The sequence below is a fragment of the Balaenoptera ricei genome, chromosome 2 (genome assembly GCF_028023285.1).
Source record: "Balaenoptera ricei isolate mBalRic1 chromosome 2, mBalRic1.hap2, whole genome shotgun sequence".
In the NCBI taxonomy this organism is placed as follows: domain Eukaryota; kingdom Metazoa; phylum Chordata; class Mammalia; order Artiodactyla; family Balaenopteridae; genus Balaenoptera; species Balaenoptera ricei.
The window spans coordinates 84,011,893-84,032,988 of NC_082640.1; the positions used below are offsets into that span (position 1 = coordinate 84,011,893).

General features: G+C 39.1%; 1 protein-coding gene across 3 annotated transcripts in view; it reads right to left on the reverse strand.

The window, feature by feature from the left end:
• Window positions 1-313: 313 nt before the first annotated feature.
• Window positions 314-21,096, reverse strand: part of TMOD2 (tropomodulin 2) — a 45,751-nt gene continuing 24,968 nt past the window's right edge. For 2 of the 3 annotated variants that reach the window (XM_059915537.1, XM_059915538.1), the window contains exons 6-10: window positions 17,393-17,523; window positions 15,716-15,823; window positions 8,501-8,644; window positions 3,050-3,194; window positions 997-1,120 (exon numbers count right to left, since the gene is read on the reverse strand). In XM_059915537.1, the coding sequence (XP_059771520.1) occupies window positions 1,086-1,120; window positions 3,050-3,194; window positions 8,501-8,644; window positions 15,716-15,823; window positions 17,393-17,523 (563 nt within the window). In that variant the 3' untranslated portion in view covers window positions 997-1,085. Of the gene's footprint in view, window positions 1,121-3,049; window positions 3,195-8,500; window positions 8,645-15,715; window positions 15,824-17,392; window positions 17,524-21,096 lie in introns of all 3 variants that reach the window. The other variant, XM_059915539.1, reaches the window with a different exon arrangement.

The following is a 21,096-nucleotide window of genomic DNA, read 5'->3' on the forward strand; positions in this document are numbered from 1 at the left end:
AGGCTTTGTCCTTGGGATGACAAACATCTGGATAAACGATAATTCATATTTTTTCCTGATGTTTGAAAATGTCTGGATGGATCATGCCATGTGGACAAAATCTGTATAATTAACTTGAATGTTCACATTTCATCCTGTGATCTTGTTGCCCTAAAGACAAAGCAATAAATGCTTCTAAAATTTGCCAAAATAATGCAATCATGTGTAACAGAAAACCTTAAGGTGCGATTATTATTGTTTTTTTTAGGAATGTACTATTTTAAAAGCTTCCCTCTTGCTAAAATTTAAAAATTTGCCATCATGGCTGGAAAACTTTAAAACATCTTTGTAAAAAGTTATCCATAGAGTGATGTTAAAGATCGAATTTACGTGGAATAATCAGTAAAAGTAGGCATGCTAATTCATTTTGCTACTTGTGAGTCTGGTTTGAAGCTATTTTTGTGGGTGAAAGAATATTTCATACCTATTTGCTAAAGCTATGCTTATGTATCATAATGCTGTCTTCTTTTTATGAAGATGACACCACTGATCTTCAACCAGTAGGGCATGTGCATTTAGTGATTTTTCTGGAACTAAGGGAGAATTTGTGTTAAGTTGGTCACATTTTTTCACCCAGTGAAAGATTGGCAATACTAACTTCTTATGTGGTCAGCAGAACACTTCTGACGTATTTAGCCTAACTCAAAGCTATGCATGTAAACAGAGATAGGCCTCTATCTTAATCACAGTTACAAACACATTTATATACTAAGTTCCTTTCAATGGTTAAAAAAAAAAGTTCATGTAAGAAAGCAAGACCACCTAATATGAAAGTCACTAAACCATTTTCAATTGTTGTCACCCACTAAGATCTGCATAAGTCCATTGGTGCAAGTTGCCAGAGGTGCCCACGAGCAAATAAAACAATTGTATACGTTTAAAAATCCAAGACAAATACGTAGTGCTAAAAAAGAATAACAATTAAATTATTAGTTGTGTGGTTAACGGAAATGAACAACCTTTGATAAAATGGTCCCAATGGAGAAGGAGAAGAGCTTTTGTTTTGAAATTGCCACCATGGTGAAACTTCCTCTTCTTGTGGAAGTTTATCTTCGGTCTCCTTCAACTCGCTTTTTACGAACTAGGTGAGAAAGAAAGGTTTAAAAAGACAAAATGAAGGAATATTTCTTAAACTTCAGACAAACAACAATAATCACACAGAATAGCAATCTCACACACTTGAGAATACAGTTATCAAAAATTTCAATATTTAACTACCCGTGGCAATAAATGGAAATGATAGAATAGTCTAGTGCCTTTTGTAATTTACATTCATATAAAGCTAAGTCTGATAGTTGGGAACTTGAATGTTAGAGCCTTCCCATTTCTATGGAGTAGAAGGTCCAGAACAAACCCACGAAACAGTGAACTTCTAAATATTTTCATGTTTACTTATCCACAACACATCTTCTCAGCTTCTGTGTAACTCAGTCACCAACTGGCTATAACTAACTCCCCAGGATGACACATTCACAGTTCTGATTCTGGATTGAAAACCAGGAGGAGCTGCAAACAGAAATTTAAAGTTTCTAAATCTGTTTTAAATGGAAACTTCGAAGTATCAACCTCCAAGGAAGGTATGATTCAGATGGCTAGCAAACTCAAGAGATGAAGGTTCCTTTAATCTGGTACTTAGTATCAAAGAAGCTGCCCTGACTGCCTTCCCAGTTTCTGCAACCCTCTTCTTCCCCCTTTCACCTCCCCACCTGCAGGCTCCTCTGGTGGATAGGAAGAGGGCTGCTCCAATCTTCCTGGATTTGGCAAAAAAAAAAAAAAAGAAAAGGTGCCCTGGCTGTGGCCCTGCCTCAACTTCCCACTTTAAATAGCCCAGCCTGCTCCTGCTCGGCTGCAGAAAATTCAACAAAAGCTGTTGCCCACAGCTGCCGCTCTTGGTCTCAGGACTGCCTCTCCATTTACTTCAGACCTCTTGTTTTGCCTGTTTTTCTTTGCTCTCCGTGTTGTTCAGATGAGGACCCACATGTTTTCCCAGGAATCTTCCAACTGCTGCTCTAATCATTCCCCAAAGCCCTGTTTGCTGGGCTGCCCCCTGAGCCTCACCCTTTGCACCTTGGAGGCAGGCATTGCCATATGCCTGGCCAGCCTCTGGGTGCCATTCACTGCACCTTTGCTGGGCCTCAGGGTCTTGGGCAGCAAACAGGACACTAACATGTACCTGCCCCCTTCTGGTTCTAACCCTTAGCTTCCATCTTGTCCACCATCTGAACCCTCTCCATGGCCAGCACTATACGTGGCGGGACACCTTGTCCAGTTTCCCTGTCCAAGGTCCGGCATTCTGTCCCTGAACCTCAGACTGGGGACTGAGCTCTGTTATTGGCAGACTGCTTGCCAAGTGGACTGTCTGCACCTGGATGGCCTTGCTCCACACTGCTTCAGGTGGCTGGGATGTCCCCAGACCAAGCCTTCCCAATCAGTCCCATTCTTCTTTGCTGTGGTTGACCAGGACATGCCTCACCTCATTCTAACAGAAGTCCTCAGCAAAGAGTGGGTAGCAGGAAAGATTAAAGAGAGGCTAACTGAAAAAGCTACTTCTGAGTTTAACCTTTATAAAACATAGCTCTGTTAGGTTATTTCACATGTAAATCACCAATAACCATATTTAACCCCAAGTACAAAAGCACAGTCAGGAGTCAAACATAAGTGAATTGGGAATTTCCATGTCACTGTGTCCATCTTGTGGTGTAGATAACAACAGAGGGTGATTACGTGTAAGAAGTAAGTAAAGGAGAAGTAAATGCACAAAGGAAATCAAGCAAAAATCAAAGCCTGTCTGGAAAAAAAAGAATAAACAGTTCCTCTTGAAAGAATGCTACAATAAAACTTAAACACTGTGAAGATGATGAGGATTCTGATGACCATGTAATAATGTGCTTCTGATGAAGGGCTGGCACCAAAGGCCAGTGGAAAGGTATCTGTGAGATGTTATATCTGGAGAAATGAATGGTCATCCTGCTCTTCTAATTGCTAACAGCACATATTATGGCTGCATTACCCAGGTCATTATTCTTTGTGATGGCAGCTGCCACTCTTGTACGTGGTCCTTGCTTGGTAAACTGATATCCAAACTTGAGGATCCTTGAATTCTCCTCGAGCATCTGGGCAATTTCCATCTCTACAGCTGTTCCCAACTGCTGCCTCTGATTGCAGGTGTGGACACATACAGAGAATGGCCAAGAAGGAAGAGGAAACAGTTACTCGCATGGGAAAGATGCATGGCTATTTGTTGGATAAAAAGGCAAAAGTCTCAAATTGAAAGGGACAAAATCACTTGAGGTATTTTCTCTCATACAGTTATTTGAGAACTGTTCCTTGAGGAGAAGCAAAATCCAACAGACAGCTGAATCTGCTGGCATGTTAAACTGAAAAGACTAAGCAAATTATTTATGAAGGAAAAGACAATTCCAGATGTAAAATTAAAGCAAAACTAATACTTGGTGTTTCCAATTACCCCAGTACCTGCTGTTTAAACAAAGGGTGTTTTTTTAATAGTGACACTGTCTTATAGCAATCAATCCAATTATGGAATTTTCTGTTCTGGGGTCCATATCCAAAAATAACTGAAGATGGGCCATTCTCTCCCAACAGTCTCACTAGGAGATCCTCAAGAGGCTTTATTAAAGTGGTTTGAACTGTAGCTAGTTGAATTATCGAACACTGAAGGGGTTATTGGGCTCCAGGAAAATCCCCTAAGTTTTTTAAGTTGGTGGAAAGAGGCTTTTTGTCTGTTTGCTTTTTAAGTTGAGACATCGAATAATAATTTAAAAAGTAGAGTTAAAAAATGGGGCATGTAAATTTAGGAATTTACCGTTAAAGTTAAGGAACATAGTATATTTTTTCATACTATATTCATTAATTTTTTTAGAAAGTACAAAGAAAAGACAAACAAAAAAAGTGTATAAAATATAAAAGCTCCCTTTCCCCAGTATTCCCATTCCCCATAGAGAAAGCCAGTTTGGCATGTAGTCTTTGAAACATTTTCTGTGCATTCATATGTCTACGTAATCACATGCACATCTACGCTTTTTTTCACATAAATGGGTCACACTAGCATATTGTTCTGAAACATGTTTTTATTCTTCATTTAACATTAAGAACATCTTTTCATGTAGGTAAGTATGTTTCCCTCATCCTTGTAAACAATTGCGCAGCATTGTATTGTAGTAAGTGATCATAATTTATTTAGCTATGTTCTACTGACTGCTACATTCCTTTCCATTCCTATTCCAAACTATGCTATGGTGAACTTCCCTTGCACACAAAGTACGTCCTGGGGCATTTCTGCCAGTGTGCCTGTAGGGCAAATTATAGCTGGGCCCAAGAGTAAGCATGTTTCAAATTTTGATAAATTACTGACTTACCGTCAAAGGTTGTGACGATTTTTATTCCTGCTGATAGTGTTGGAGAGCTAGTGTTCCCTACTTTAGCCAACATGGGATATTATGAACCTTTTTCACCTTTTTCAATCTAAGGGGTAAAAATTTATTTCACTTGTATTTATTTAATTGCTTTAATTTGCATTTCTCAAATTATGACTAAGAACAATTAATTTTCTTATGCATTTATATTTCTTTGTTTGGAAACTACCAACCTCTGTCATTTGTATATTTTTCTACCAGCTTGTGGTTCCTGTTTTTAAAATTTATATATTAGGAAATTAGCCCTTTGTCAAGCATGCTAAAAAACCTTTGCTCAGTTTGTCTTTTGACTTTCTGATTAAGACCTTTTTTCATTTTCATATAGTCAAATTTATTAGTCTCTTAGATTTTATGTCACGTTGAGGAAGCCTCTCTACTTCTCATTTCTTTCATTTGTTTTATGATTTCATATATTTTAATATTTAAATCTTCATTTTACCTGTAATGAATTTTAGTAGAAGAATTAAGATAGAGCCCCAACGTAATTTTGTTCCAAAATGCTAGTGAGTCACAACATTGTAAATCAACTATTCTCCAATAGAAATTAAAAAAAAAAAAGCTAGTGAGTACTCCCACCATCTTTTACTTCATTCTTTCCCCACTGAGTTGAAATACTACCTTGCTGCAAAATTCTCAGGTGTACTTGGGTGTGTTTCTGGACCCTATAGCTTTGCCAAGTCTATGTCTGTGCCTGAATCATGCAATTTTGATTAAATATATTAAATATATATATATATACACACACACCTTTTAAATATATTAAATATATTAAAATATGTAATATATTAAAAGATATATTTAAATATATATATATCTTTTAAATTTGGAAAATTTAAGTATTGAGCAGATGAAGAAGAAAAGTTAATGGAGGAATTTTTGTGTTCTAGGCAAGTTCTAAGGCTTAACTCTGTTCCTCTTCTTTCTTTTCATCCAGCAACCTGTCAAATGAGTCTCTCCCCAAGAAATGAGCAAAATGTGATATTTCCAGTCAGAAAATAACAATTCTGGGTATCCACAGTATAGAGATTACTGTTCTCAGTAGCGTAGGGCCATGGGAGGGAGAGGCAGCAAAAAAGGTAAGAGATACTGACCTTAAAGTTTCATGAGCAACTTTACTTCATGACACACTTTCAAACAACGGGGCTGTATTAGAGATTGAGACTTGAGCTAAGGTCGGGGCTGCCGTAGTTATGGCTTATGCCCCCGGGGGCGGCCAAAGGTGCTATCCAAGGGCAGAAGGAGCTCAAGATGGATGTAGCTGACTGAGGGGGATGACATAACACCCCTCTATTTCCCCTCACAAATCTTAGGCATTTGGAGTCTTAGGTTTGGGTAATATACAGCTTGAGCATGCTGTGGTGATAAAAGGATATAAGAGCCGAAGAAAATTATATTGGGAGGAGGGCATATAAAAGAAGGGGAGAAAGTAGTATAGCATAGAGCATCTTTCTTTCTTAGTCTGAGTCTTTTTTTTTTTGATTTGAGATCTTTTGTGTTGTATAAACCCAGGGCAGCAAATGGGCACCAAAATTTCTTATAATTTGGATGTTTCTCTTTTTTATTTTAAGTCACTAAATACAAAGAAAAAGAAACAAAAGCACACAGTCCTTCAGATCACCTTTTTTGTGACCTTTTTTCTCTACTCAAATTTATTTAGCAGTTACCCATCTGTTTCATTAATATGCATCACTGATTGTTCTTCTCACAGGGGCACCTGATTAAATCATCACTTGTTTACCTGGAGCTTAGTCATGGCAGCTCACGCCAGTGCTGGATTCTCAGCAGGCCTTCATTTTGGTGCAGCTGCCTGCTGCAATGATGCTAAATTGGCCTCAGCTGCTGGCCCTTCCTGAGGAAACTGTCTTAGAGATTATTTTATTTCAAACCCTTCACTGTACAGATGAGGAAATTGAGGTCTACTTCTATGAGTCAATGAAGAAAATTTGGATGGAAGAGAAGTTTTGAGTCTGAATTTCCTTCATTGGAATAAAGCAAATAATTTTTCCAGTTGCTTTAGAACTTAACACTCTTTCTTATCACAAGTAAAGAGAAGCCATTTCAGAAGCATATTGCAAGATGAAAGTTGAAAAATTACACAAATCCATCCCTAGATGACTGAGGACGGGAGATGAGGTTTGATGCTTCAGAGGGATTTAAGAGAGCAGACTTTATATTTCAGGGTCTTCTTCACATGCATTCTAAAAAGCTACTCTATTCTAAATTTTCAGGATTTCAGCTCATTTAATAGGTATAAGGTTGCTAGATGTAGTAAATAAAAATACAGGACACACAATTAAATTTGAATTTCAATAAATAACAAATAATTTTTTAGTATAAGTATGTCCCAAATGTTTCATGGGACATACTTGTACTAAAAATAATTCATTGTTTATCTGAAGTTCAAATTTAACTGTATTTTATCTGGCAACCCTAACTAGGTAGTATCTTACAAGGAACTGGTAACAAAGTACGTGAACATTATTTCAGATATGGGGTTTCACAATGGCCTGAACCAACACAGAAAGTTAAACATACTTTGGAATGAGGTATCCAATTCTGTCTTAGCACTCCTGGAAATATTTACTAAGAGTCCTCATAACTTCTTCCTGATACTAGCCTATTTGATATATATCCCTGAGCTATCACTTCTTTTCACTCACTTAATATTTCCCTCTAGCTTGTTTTCCTACTCTCCCACGCCCTAATTTACTAGCAGCTGGACACATTAGGATACACAGGAGCGAGCTTCCTAAATGTGTACAGCCACGTGTGCACATTCCCAGGGATTCACTCCACACCTCTGCAAGGGAAAGCTGTTTTGATAATGCATCCCTTCTAGGGAGGGTGAGAGTGAGGGAGTACCTGTCTCCTGGTGGGGTTCCCCTGCTCCCCTGGCAACAAGGCTCAGGAGGAGTCTAGGGACAGAGGACCTGCACTGAAACAGCCCACTTGTTCCGGTTAGCAAAAAAAAAACAAAAACAAAAAGGAGAGTAGAACTATTCATGGGATCTGCTGGGCGTCTCCAGGCTTAGGCAATAGTCTTGGGTGGGACCCTGGGGTTTCATCACATTTTGGAGGGTCTAGACCAGGGATTTTCCTAGCCATGCAGGGGTCACTTCCCCTATTGCCCGTCCCGTCACCCCACAGGGGAATGCTCACAGCACAAGTCTCCTTGCTTTCTCCTCTTTCTGGTCCATTCCAAGGCCCTTTATTCCAACTATACAGTTTCTAGACCTCGCAGATTCACTGAATCCCACTGCAGACATGTCCCTGTAGCCAAAGGGGAAGGGCACAGCATCATGCTGAGAACTGAGAGCTGCTGTCTGAGAGCAGGAACCAGCTGAAACCAGCAGAGCGACTACAGCAACACTGTAGGCTGACGCTGGGAAAAAGAGGTCTTCAGGGTACAGGAGGGGGTGGCTCCAGGGAAAAGCGGCTTGCTTTGGCTGTTGGTGGGACCTGGAGGCTTGCTGCAACAGAGCTGAGACTGTGATCACACTGTGGGTGTGGACTACTACTCTAAGTCAGGCCATCTACTAGAACCCCGAGTCCTTGAAACAAGGCTCTGTGTCCAGCACCAGACAGCAGGAGCCCGGGACTGCTCTTTTGGCTCTGGCAGCCTCCAACCAAGGACAAGGAGTCTGTTTCTGGGTGTGGCCACTCTGCTTTTCTCATAGTCCCAGCGAGAGGCAACAGCAAGGCTGGGGCAGGACTGCGCTGAAGTTCCTGCTAAGAGGCAAGGATGATGAAGGCTGAACAAAGCAGCTGTCAACACCTCTGCCCCCATCTCCTCTTTTTCCTCCTCTGGTGCCTGACTAGCGCAGGGCTGGGGAGAGCTTTCTGTCTCAGGCTTCCCCACTGTGCACCGTTTAATCATTAATATGCTCTCCCACACACCCTCCACATGCTGGAAGCTGTCATAATTTACCAGAAAGCCAGAACATCAAACCGAGTCACAGAACTTTGTCTTTTAACTCCCTCCATTGTGGTATTCCTCCCTTTCACATGTACCCTGTGCGTTAACTCACCTGGTTGTCGATCTTGATCTCTGTCAAGGTGTTATTTTCTTTGAGTGCCTCTACAAGGGCCAGGATCCCAGTACCAGTGATAAAATTGGATTCTATGTTTAGACTTTTCAAGGTCTTGTTTACTTTTAGCATATCTGCAAAAGCCTTATTATGTGAAAAAGAAAATAACCATTAGGGTTTCTGAAGATTTATTTACTAAGCTTCCCACCCCCACATTAAATAAATATTTTTTACAGTACTTAAAGAAAACCTTAGTTAAATCATACTTTCACCTCCAAGTAACAAAGATAATAATTTAAAAATGCAAAAAGATAGTTCAGTTCAGCAGTCCAGACTTATGAATTTCATATACATGCAAAACTAAAAAAAAAAAAAAGATACTGACATAGAATTAACAACTTTGTTTTATTAAGTAAGGACATTAAAAAAAAACTCACTACCATCTGTTATCATTGTCAATTTTTTTCTTTTTTTGAGAAAAGGCATTTTAACATTAGGAAAAGTGTAGAAACGACATAGTCTCAGAATTATTCCCCTTTTACTATGAATGGATAAAAATTTATCATTGACTAGCATTTGGGCACTACTTCAGGTCATCACAAATCAGGATTTTTCAAAGATAACTTTTGGAACAAAATCAACACTCAGAGTGGCAGAACTGCTAAAGACTCCTCCCAGTTCAAGACAGCAGACTGTACACATGAACCTGTCTGCTCCCTTTATTCCCAAAGTTTCCCACTGTCATGAAGAAAAGATATAATTTTTAAGTGGCTGGAACTCTCACAGTGCAAGAAAACAAAAAAAGAGGGCCATTATCTTGAAGAATTGCTAAAACACAGAAAACAGAAAGATTGGTGGAGAAATTAGCACAAAATTGCCTGAGATGCCAGAGGTAAGAGCTGATTAGGGTGTCTCATTAAAGAACTCCCTTAGGAACAGGTGGATCAGCTAGAGCAGGTGGCGAGCACACCATCCCTCCCTGCGGCTTCCCTGAAAAAGAGCAACTGCCTGCATAACCATCAGTGAGAAATCTCCCAGGAAGAGGCTCTAGTGAGGGTGCTAGGTCCCAAGAGAGAAGCAGTGCAGAAACTGAGGCACCTCCAGATCTTCCACCAGATACTGTGTCGGAGAAGGGAGAGGAGAGGCGGCGATTGCCCAGGAAGGAAATATACTGAAATGTATCCCTTGCAGAGTGAAGCCCTACTAACTGGAGCACTTGCAGAGGACTCCCTGGTTGCCTGCCAGCTTCTCATGCACACACTGCAGGGAAGGCCGCCAATCAATTCACCTGCCTGCACTCACTCATTCAACCAAAAAAGACTATTTATCAGGCTTCTACTGTGTGCTAGCAGTAGAAGAAACAAAAATCCCTGTTCTAGGGAGCTTATATTTGAGTAGGAGGGGCAGAGTCAATAATTAGTAAATAAAATATGTGGCCTGTCAGTTGGTAACAAATGGAGAAACATAAAGGGGCTTCCCTTATAAGGGAGAGATCTGTTGGTGAACCAGATCGACATAACAGGAGAGGAAATAGTCCCGGTTTACACAAATCAGTTTTGCTCTCTGTTTGGAAATATGACCAGACAACCAATGATTACTAGACATATTAGGAAAACCAACACCATGAAAGAGAAAAGCCAAGTTGACCAAACAGGAGAACATGCCATACAGGGAACAGAGATTATTCAGAAAACAGAAATATGTAAAACTTCTAATTGTTATAGTCTCTCTCCACCCTGCCCTACTTCAAAAAAAAAAAGAAAAGAAAAGAAAAAGGAGAAAGAAAAAAACATTGTAGCCATGAAATAAATAAAGACTGGCTATTACATATATTTTAAAAAAGAGGACAAAGAACAAGAAAAAGTTTTGAAAATCTGTACTACATTGAAATTTTAAAAAGCAATGGGCAGGGCTTCCCTGGTGGTGCAGTGGTTGAGAATCTGCCTGCCAATGCAGGGGACACGGGTTCGAGCCCTGGTCTGGGAAGATCGCACATGCCGCGGAGCAACTAGGCCCGTGAGCCATAACTACTGAGCCTGCGCATCTGGAGCCTGTGCTCCGAAACAAGAGAGGCCGCGACAGTGAGAGGCCCGTGCACCGCGATGAAGAGTGGCCCCCGCTTGCCGCAACTAGAGAAAGCCCTCGCACAGAAACGAAGACCCAACACAGCCATAAATAAATAAATAAATAAAAATTCTTTTAAAAAAGCAATGGGCATTTAGAATTATAAAATGATCATTGCTGAAGAGCAAGTTGGTGATCTAGAACACGGAACTGAGGATGTTTTAAAAAATGTAGAGTGAAAGACAAAGAGAAAATACAAGAGAAATGTTAGGAGGTATGGAGGGAAAGATCCAGAAGCTCAACATTCATCTTATTGGAGTTTCAGAAGGACCACAAAAAAAAAAAAAAGACAACAGAAAGGAAGAAACTATAAAATAATAGGGAAAAATTTCCCAGAGTTGAAGAAAGCTTCAAGTTTTTATTTGAAAGAACCTGCTGGATGGTCAGCAGACTAAATAAAAGACTCATATGTGGGCACATACAGGTGAAATTTCAGAACTCCAGGAGAAAAGAGAGAGTCCTAAAAGTTTTTAGCAAGAAAAATTTACTCACAAAGGAACAAGAATCAGACTGCCATTAGTCACCAGATTTTAAGGCCCATGAGAACAGAGATTTATATATTTATACAGCCAGATAATTGTAAATGCTGGTGATGTTTTAATTTTTTTGGAGTCAACCTATATACATAACAGAATATAATGACATAAAATGTATAAAGCTCAAATGTGTGAAATGATAGAATAACTACAACTCAGAGGTAGAAAAGGAAGGAGGAATAGAAGGGAGAGTGAGTACAGAACTGCCCTCATCTTTTCTAATGGAGAATCAAAAATTGTCTAAGATAAGAAATCAAAAATATAAGTGCATGTATATTAGTGCTTTTCTACCCTGGTTGCATATTAGAATGACCTGGAAGCTTTAAAAAATATAGCAGTGCGTGGGCCCCACCCCAGATGAATTAAATCAGAATCTCAGGCTGTGGCCTGGACAGTTGTTTTTTTGTTTTGTTTTGTTTTTTGTTATTGAAGTGTAGTTGATTTACAACTGCATCTTTGAAAAGCTCTCCAGGTGACTAATGTTCAGCAAGGATTGAAAACCACTTTAATTAAAGTCATACAGACAATAAGAAGAATGAAAAACAAACTGCTAACAGTGATTGCTCTGGGGAGTAGAACAAGGAACTTCTGAACTATTTTAACTGCTTTTATGGCAGAAAAGACAAGAAGAAGGAAGAGGAGAAGGAATCCAACTTGGGACAAGAACAGGGTTTCCAACCTCGGGTCTACTGACATGAAGCTGGATAATTCTTTGTTGTGGGAGGTTGTCCTGTGTATTGTAGGAGGTTTAGCAGTCTCCGAGACCCACGAAATGCCAACAGTACCCCTCCCAGTCATGACAACCCAAAATATATCCAGACACTGCCAAATGTTCCTGGAGGGCACAATCACCCTGAGTTGACAATCACTGGACTAGAAGAATAATCAATCCTGTGTATTAGTCAAGCAGTTGCTTGAACTACCAGGAAGCTCAAGGATTTGGACTGATGTTATTGTACACCATGTAAACTAAAGTGCATTTATTCAGTGCTAGGTCTTTAGTTAGAATTAAGTGTATGCATTTTAATTAGAGCCTCAGAAGGGAATGCATCAAGCCTTTCCTTATGGACGCTCCAAGCTTTGGGATTTACTTCTATTTCTAGACTAACAAAATGTCAGAGCAATTAGGCCTTTGTAAAAAAGTTGCAGGACCTCTTGGCAAGTAGCCGTGATCCTGCCAATTTCTTTTAAACTTGAGAAAACACTTTTCACATATTGAACAAAACAGGGAAGAGAGATCCAGCCAAACATAACGCTGGGCTGTAGGCCCAGGTTCACCACAGTTCAGCGAATATTTGAGCATCTGTTACACGTGCTGGGGATAATAACATTAGTAAAACAAAGACTAGATTTCTTAAAGGTTACATAAATAATTAGAGTAGAAATACATTTTTAAAGAGAAGGTTTTGCTTTCAGTACTTTATAGAATTGCCCGGAAAAGCAGTTTCCCGCACTGTCCAAACCTGTACCATCCCAGTGGTAGGCACAGGACACAGGTGGCTATGAAGCCCTTAAAAAGCGTCTGTTCTGAATCAAGATGTGCTGTAAATGTAAAACATGCATTGGATTTCAAAGATGTAGTATGGAAAAATACTGTAAAAGACCTCATTACATCTTCACATTACATTTTGAAATGATGATATTTTGGATATGGTGGTTTAAATAAAATACATTATTAAGTTTAATTTCACCGTTTTTTTTTGTTTTTTTTTTTAATGTGGTTACTGGAAAATTTAGTTACACATGTGGCTTACATTTGTGGTTCTCATTTTATTCCTATTGGACAGTGCTGTCCGAAACTTCTGATTTTTATGTGGCATATCTGTTAATAATACATAATAGCATTTTTTTACATATTTGGGCCTTTTCTCTACATCGGCATTCATTACTGTGGCAAGTTTCATTAATACTCCCTGCTATAGGTGTGATTATATGGAAGTGCTTGGAGCATGGCAAACTGAATTTGATTACAGGTCACTTAAGTTTGCTTCCTGGCTTGGCCACATGCTGGGTAATCTTAGTTAAATTACTCAAACTCTGAGCCTCAGTTGCCACATCTGTAAAATGGGGATAATGTCATCTCACATACACATAGCTGGCCTATATTCACAATAATCCCACAAGTACTTTGTTGAATCTGTTTCTGAACCTTACATAGAAAAGTCTCTTGAAGCTCTTGCTTTAATGCTGATTTGTAATTCTCAACAGCAAGTTGAGACAACAGCAAGTTCTCAACAGCAAGTTCAGCCATAATCACAGTCTGAATATCTCTGTTGCCTGTGGGGTAATCAACCAAATTACAACCTACAGAAAAGTTCTTTCCTGACTGTAGCACAGCTGAAAGGGGAACTACCTGAGGTCAGCCAGGTGAGGGCTGGACCATGTGAAGCCATCCAGGCATAAGGCTGAAAGAGGCTTTTCTTTTCACACCCTCAAGGATAATAGTTTTTCCTTGCAGTTGTATGGTTTGCTTGTCACATGGCATACATTCAATACATAGTTGTTGGATTAAAAACAGTAACAAAGAGATTATTATATTTGAAATTTATTTAGTCCATTTAGCAAGTTATCTATTTGACTTAGAGTAGAAGTTAGACTGCTTACTAGTAGTGCTGACAATGAACTATACACTATTTCCATCCCTGCCATTTTACTGTAAATAATATATTAAACAGAAACGACAAATCATTTATTTATCCCTTTAGTTACTTACTTACAAAATGTACCGTGAATATTTTTGCTTTATTGAAAACAAGCCTACTAAAGGGCAGAGATTATAACACAAAATCATACATAGATAAGAACCCTTAAATTGCTAAATTCACCTTACCAATAATCTAGTTCTGCTCTTTTGCTATTTTAATGATAGGTTTCAAATTCAAAACTGCTTTCAACCTACTAATTTAGATATGTAAGAATTGCTGGTGAAAACATCAGTTCTGTAGCTTAGCCCCTCTTTTACATGAGTGCTTAATTCAAATTTGCTATCGTCATCATGGAAATATTGTCTAATGCTGAGAGGTTGGAGGGCATGTTCATTCATTCATTTAACAAGTATTTTTCAAACATCTACTCTGTGCCAACACTGTGATGGGTAGTCATTACTTTCATGTTGTCCGTTTTTAATGCTATTTTTTTTTAACTTATTTTTGGCTGCGTTGGGTCTTCATTGCCGCACACGGGCTTTTCTCTAGTTGCAGCGAGCAGGGGCTACTCTTTGTTGCAGTGCACGGGCTTCTCATTGCGGTGGCTTCTCTTGCTGCGAAGCATGGGCTCTAGGCGCGCAGGCTTCAGTAGTTGCGGCACGTGGGCTCAGTAGTTGTGGCTCGTGGGCTCTAGAGCACAGGCTCAGTAGTTGTGGCACACAGGCTTAGTTGCTCCGCGGCATGTGCGATCTTCCCGGACCAGGGATCGAACCCGTGTCCCCTGCGTTGGCAGGCGGATTCTTAACCACTGCGCCACCAGGGAAGTCCCTAATGCTCTTTTAGATCTTCCAAAAGACATGTTACTTTAAATCGCATCATCAAGTCAAGAAAACTTTCGTTTTTCTAGCTTAATTCAAGTGCTGAGAATCAGATGCTGTAGAACCACTGACGTAGCCTGATGCTCAGGCTTCTGACAACTGCCATAGTTTAGCAAATGTACAACAGTGAGCCAGTATGTAAATATAGCATAGCTTGGTGGTTAGGCATCCTGGTTGTGGAACAAGAAAGACCTGGTGGTGAATCCTGGCTCTGCCACTTGCTGGTTGTGTTACTTTGGAAAAGTTACTTAACCTTTCGGAGCCTCAAATTGCTCGTTTGTTAGAGTGGGAACTAATAATAGTATATACCTCACTGTATTATAGTGAGGATTAGGTGAGATGATGCGAGTAAAGCACAGAGATCAGCACTGGCATTTACTAACTGCTCAAGAAATGGGAGCTATTAATAGGAGGGTTAACACTGATGATGGCAATGGCAGTAGTATTTACTTGGGTCCAGGGGATTCCTTATTTACCTGAATTATCTAAAGTGCATAGAAGGAATAGGGCTTTTGGTTATTTATTTTATTTTTTTCATATTCTGGTTAACAGTATCAAACAAAAAATGTTTCAAAGATTTGGTTGTTCAAAATATTTTTGAGACACATTAATCCATTTCAAAGATTAAAATGAAATATATGTTAACACTTTTTATATGGGCTGAGTTCCTGTAGGCTTTGGGGGGGGGTGTCTCATGATATCCATTTACTGGGACAGAATGTTACTGTAGATACAAACGTTTCAGAAAATTTGTACTAAGCGCAGAACAAAATCTAAATATTTATTTAGCTAAATACCAAATCTCATCTTGTTCCTTTCTCCAAAAAGTGTAGTGCTAACAAAATTCTAGTGAATTCAAGGTGCCTGACAGTTGGGTTCTTGTTTTACTGTCTCATTATAACTAATTTTGTTTATTAACTATACAAAAAATAAATTTACCCGATCTGAACATTGTTAATTGATAAAACAAATTAAAAATAGCTTCTAATGAATTAAATATTTTCATGTTATATTTCTAAGAATTTTACTCACAATCGCCACAGGGTCATTGCTGCGGGTTGCGGCCAGGCTGAACTTTTTCACGTGAGTATTGGTCTCCAGAGCCTTTGCAAATTCCTTCAGGGTTGGAATTGGAATGTTCTAAGATGAGGAAGACACAGATCCTTGATGAATCATTCTGCAGCACCTTCACCCCAAGCTAAGGACCAACAGCTTTTAAATACCTTGTATGTTTAGATGTTAGCCTCTCTAAAAGACATTCATCACCCATTCTCTAGCAACCAAACTATCCTAAGCCAAATAGCACCACTTAGTGTCCAATAAGGGAATCTAACACAATGTGACATTCTGGCATCACCTCTGTTTACCCTACTGTCCAAATTATGCATACAGCACACTTTCCTCTTTTCTTCTTTCATTCTCTATATTTTAGTCAGACTGACCTGCTTGCCATTCTTTTACCATCCCATGGTTTCTTTCTTTCGTCCATACCTTTAGATATGCTTTTCCTTTTGCCTAGAAATTCCTTTATCCTTTGCTCTAATTCCTACTCAGCCTTCAAGACCCAGCAGAATTATCACCTCCTTGGTTTATTGGCTCTCCTAGGCAGGATCAAAATTTTCCTTACCTGCAATTCCACATGTGGGGGCTGACCACATTGTGTTGTAATTATTCGCTTAGTGTTTTTCTCGTAATTTAAGTTCTTCAGAATGAATACTGCGTGACCCTTACTTCCTCTTCCACAGCACTTAGCCTAGTACTGGGCACTGGGGAGGCAGACAATACAGGGCACAGCTAGAGGCTAATGTGAGTTCACAGAGCACTACAGGCCAGCTCTGTGACTGTGGGCAACTGAACCTCTTTAAGTCCCACTAAGGATTCAATGAAATAATGAATTTCAAGTATTTAGCAAAGGATATGGCACATAGCGAGTACTTAATAAAAATCAGTTAATATTATTAAATGCTAGAAATTGGCCCAAAAAGAATGAGCAAAAAAGATGTCAGGCAGTGCTCTCTCTCTCTCTCTCTCTCTCTCTCTCTCTCTCACACACACACACACACATCTTACCCTCCCTTTGAGAGTGACGTGACTTATGGTCAAAGCAGAAGTGACAATGTATGACTTCAGAGAATAGGTCATAAAAGGCACTGTGGCTTCCAGCTTAGTCTCTCTTTTTTTCTTTTGGATCACTTGCTCTGGGGGAAGCCAGTTGTCATGATGTGAGGACACTCAGGCAGCCCTATTGAGAGATCCACGTTCTGAGAAACTGAGGCCTCCTGCCAACAGCCACATGACTGCGCCATCTTGGAAATGGATTTCTGTGCCCTCGTCAAGCCTTCACACAAGTGCAGCTCTGGCTGACAGCTTTACTATAGCCTCATTTGAGACCCTGAGCCACAACACCCCAGTCCAGTCACTCCCAGATTCCTGACACTCAGAAATTATGTGAAATAATAACTGTTTGTTGTTTTGGAGTAATTTGTTACTCAGCAGTAGATAACTAATACACTGTGTATAACACAAGTACTGTGATTCTTTCCAAAGAATTCTAGGAATCACTCTTTTTTTAAAACCCATTTCTTTCAAATAGGATATTGTGCCTCAAAATCCAGTGAGTACACAGAATTTTAAACAGCTGTAAAACAGGCAATCAGTCATCTCCAGTAAGTTTTCTGACCTCAATGGACAACAATCGTAATGAAATACCTTAATGTTGTTGAGGTTGACTTCTTGCAGGCTGGGGTCATTGGCTTTCATCTGCTGCAGACTTACTTCCACATTTGTGGGATTGGGTGGTTCCTCAAATACTGGCTTGACCTTTTCACCTTTGACCACATCTAAGACACAAGTTTTAATTTTAAAAATAAAATGTAAGGGCTCTCCCATAAAAATCAGAGATGACGTCCCCCAAAATGACCTTCCTTTCATATGCTCTGATTCCAATAATACTCTGATATCAATGACAGTAAGCTTACTCTCAACTAAGCAAGCACAGGAATGGTATGGTTCTGAGTTACAGCCTCAAAGGTTGGTGTTTTTCACCTGCAATGAGAAGTCTCAGTGGCTGATGCTCCATGGGGCCAAAAGTGCAGGAGGCCCTACAGCAAACTCCAACACCCAAAAGAATATCCGTGGGTAGTTACTGCTGCTCCATATGGACCTCTTTCAGACTATAATAACCAAACCAAAGAATCTAAAATGCAAAAAAATGAGTCTCTGTATTTCCCAAACCTTAATCCTCCCCTGGCCCACCCTCCTTTGAGTTCCATTTTGGAGCTTTAATTTTGAGGATGGTATGGGAAGAGAAAGGAATAGAAAAGAAGAATGGAAGAATTCTCAAAAGCAGTTAACAGAAAATGTTTGCAATATATGTAACATACAAAGGGTTCATATCCCAATATACAAAGAGCTCCGACAAGTCAATAAGACAACCCAATTGAAAATGAACAACTAATGATCAGAGGAATCTCTATCAGTCAACCAAAAAATATAATAAGTAATTAAACTCTGAAATTTAAAAATGAGATATCATCTGATTAGCCAAAAAATGTGAAAAGATAATATTCAGAGTTAGCAACAATGTGGAGGAAAAAGCATCCTCATACATTGTTGGTGGGAATGTAAACTGGTACAAATTTTCTGGAAGAGTAATTTGGCATTATCTTTTTTTTAAAATTTATTTAATTTATTTTTATTTTTGGCTGTGTTGGGTCTTCGTTGCAGTGCGTGGGCTTCTCATTGCAGTGGCTTCTCTTATTGCGGAGCACAGCGCGTGGGCTTCAGTAGTTGTGGCGCACGGGCTTAGTTGCTCTGCGGCATGTGGGATCTTCCCAGACCAGGGCTCGAACCCGTGTCCCCTGCATTGGCAGGCGGATTCTTAACCACTGTGCCACCAGGGAAGCCCGGCATTATCTATTCAAATATAAAATGTGGATACTTTATGACCCAGCAATTCTATATCTAAAAGTCTAATCTACAGAAAAAGTAGCATGAATATATGAAGATATATATACATGGATGTTCACTGACATGTTACTTGCGACAGCAAAACATGATAAACAAATGTCCATCAATGCAAAAATGTTAAACAAGTTATAGCATAATCACATAATATGATGCTATCTATTCATTAAAAGAATGAGGTAAACCTACAGGTACTGATAAGAGAAGAGAATCACAACTTGAAAAAAATGTTAATGAAAAATGAAAGGGACTTCCCTGGTGGCACAGTGATTGAGAATCCGCCTGCCAATGCAGGGGACACGGGTTCGATCCCTGGTCCGCGAAGATCCCACATGCTGCTGAGCAACTAAGCCCGTGCGCCACAACTACTGAGCCTGCACTCTAGAGCCCGCGAGCCACAACTACTGAGCCCGTGCGTCACAACTACTGAAGCCCGCGCGCCTAGAGCCCATGCTCTGCAACAAGGGAAGCCACCGCAGTGAGAAGCCCGCGCACCGCAATGAAGAGTAGCCCCCGCTCGCTGCAACTGGAGAAAGCCTGTGCGCAGCAACGAAGACCCAACACAGCCAAAAATAAATAAATAAATAAATAAATTTTTTAAAAAATTAAATGCTTAGGTATAAATCTAACTATATATATATATATATATATATATATAAAATCTGCATGAAGAAAACTACAAACCTGTACTGAAAGAAATCAAAGAAGAACTAAATGGAGAGATATTCCATGGATAGAAAGATTCAATATTGTCAAGATGTCAGTTCTTCCCAAATTGACCTATAGATTCAATGCAATCCCAATCAAAATCCCAGAAAGTTATTTTGTAGCTATCAAAAAACTGATTCTAAAGGTTATATAGAGAGGCAAAATACTCAGAATAGCCAACACAATATTGAAAGAGAAGAACAAAATTAGAGAACTGACACTATCCAACTTCAAGACTTAAAGCTATAGAAAGCAAGACAGTGTGGTATTGGTGAAAATATACAAATAGATCAATGGAACAGAATAGAGAACCCATAAATAGACCCACATAAATATAGTCAACTGATCTTTGACAAAGGAGCAAAGGTAATACAGTGGAGAAAAAATAGTCTTTCAACAAATGGTGCTGGAACAACTGGACATCCACATAAAAAAAAAGTTAATCTAGGCACAGACCTTACACCCTTCACAAAAATTAACTCAAAATGGATCACAGACCTAAATATAAAATGCAAAACTATGAGACAGATAGATAACATAGGATAAAATCTAGATGACCTTGGGTTTGGAGATGAATTTTTAGACACAGCCCCAAAGGCATAATCCATGAAAGGAAGAATTGATAACCTGGATTGCATTAAAGTAAAAAATTTCCACTCTGCGAAAAATACTCTCAAGAGAATGAGGAGATAAACCACAGACTGGGAGAAATGTTTGCAAAAGACATATCTCATAGACTCACAGATATAGCGAACAGACTAGTTGTTACCAGTAGGGAGAGGGAAGAGGGGAGGGGCAATATAGGGGTAGAGGGAAAAAAAGAGTTATTATGGGATTATTTGAAATCGTGTGTATGAAACTTTTGAAATTTGTAAAGCACTATAGAATTTTTAAAAATCTTTCATACATTAAAAAAAAAATCAGAAAAAAAGACACATCTGATAAAGGACTTATCCAATATATACAAAGAACTCTTGAAACTCAACAATAAGAAAACAACCTGATTTTTAAAATGGGCCAAAGAACTTAACAGATATCTCACCAAAGAAGATATACAAGTGACAAATATGCATATGAAAAGATGTTCCACATCATATTTGTCAGGGAAATGCAAATTAAAATAATGAGATACCACTACACATCTATCAGAATGCCCAAAATCTGGAACACTGGCAAAACCAAATGCTGGTGAGGATGTGGAGCAACAGGAACTCTCATTCTTTGCTGCTGGGAATCCAAAATGGTACAGCCACTTTGGAAGACAGTTTTGTGGTTTCTTACAAAACCAAACATCTTGCCGTAAGATCCAGCAATCAGGCTCCTTGATATTTACCCAGAGGAGCAGGAAATTTATGTCTAAAACCTGAACACAGACATTTATAGCAGTTTTATTCATAATTTCCAAAATTTGGAAGCAACCAAGATGTCCTTCAGTAGGTGAATTGATAAATAAACTGTGGTATATCCAGATAACAGAATACTATTCAGCATTAAAAAGAAAAGATCTATCTCTACCACATGACTCAGCAATTCCACTACTGGGTATATGTCTGAAAAAAAACAAAAACACTAACTTGAAAAGATACATGCACCCCAATGTTCATAGCAGCATTATTTACAACTGCCAAGATATGGAAGCAACCTAAGTGTACATCAACAGATGAATGGATAATATATACGGAATACTACTCAGTCATAATAAAGAATGAAATTTTACCATTTACAACAACATGGATGAA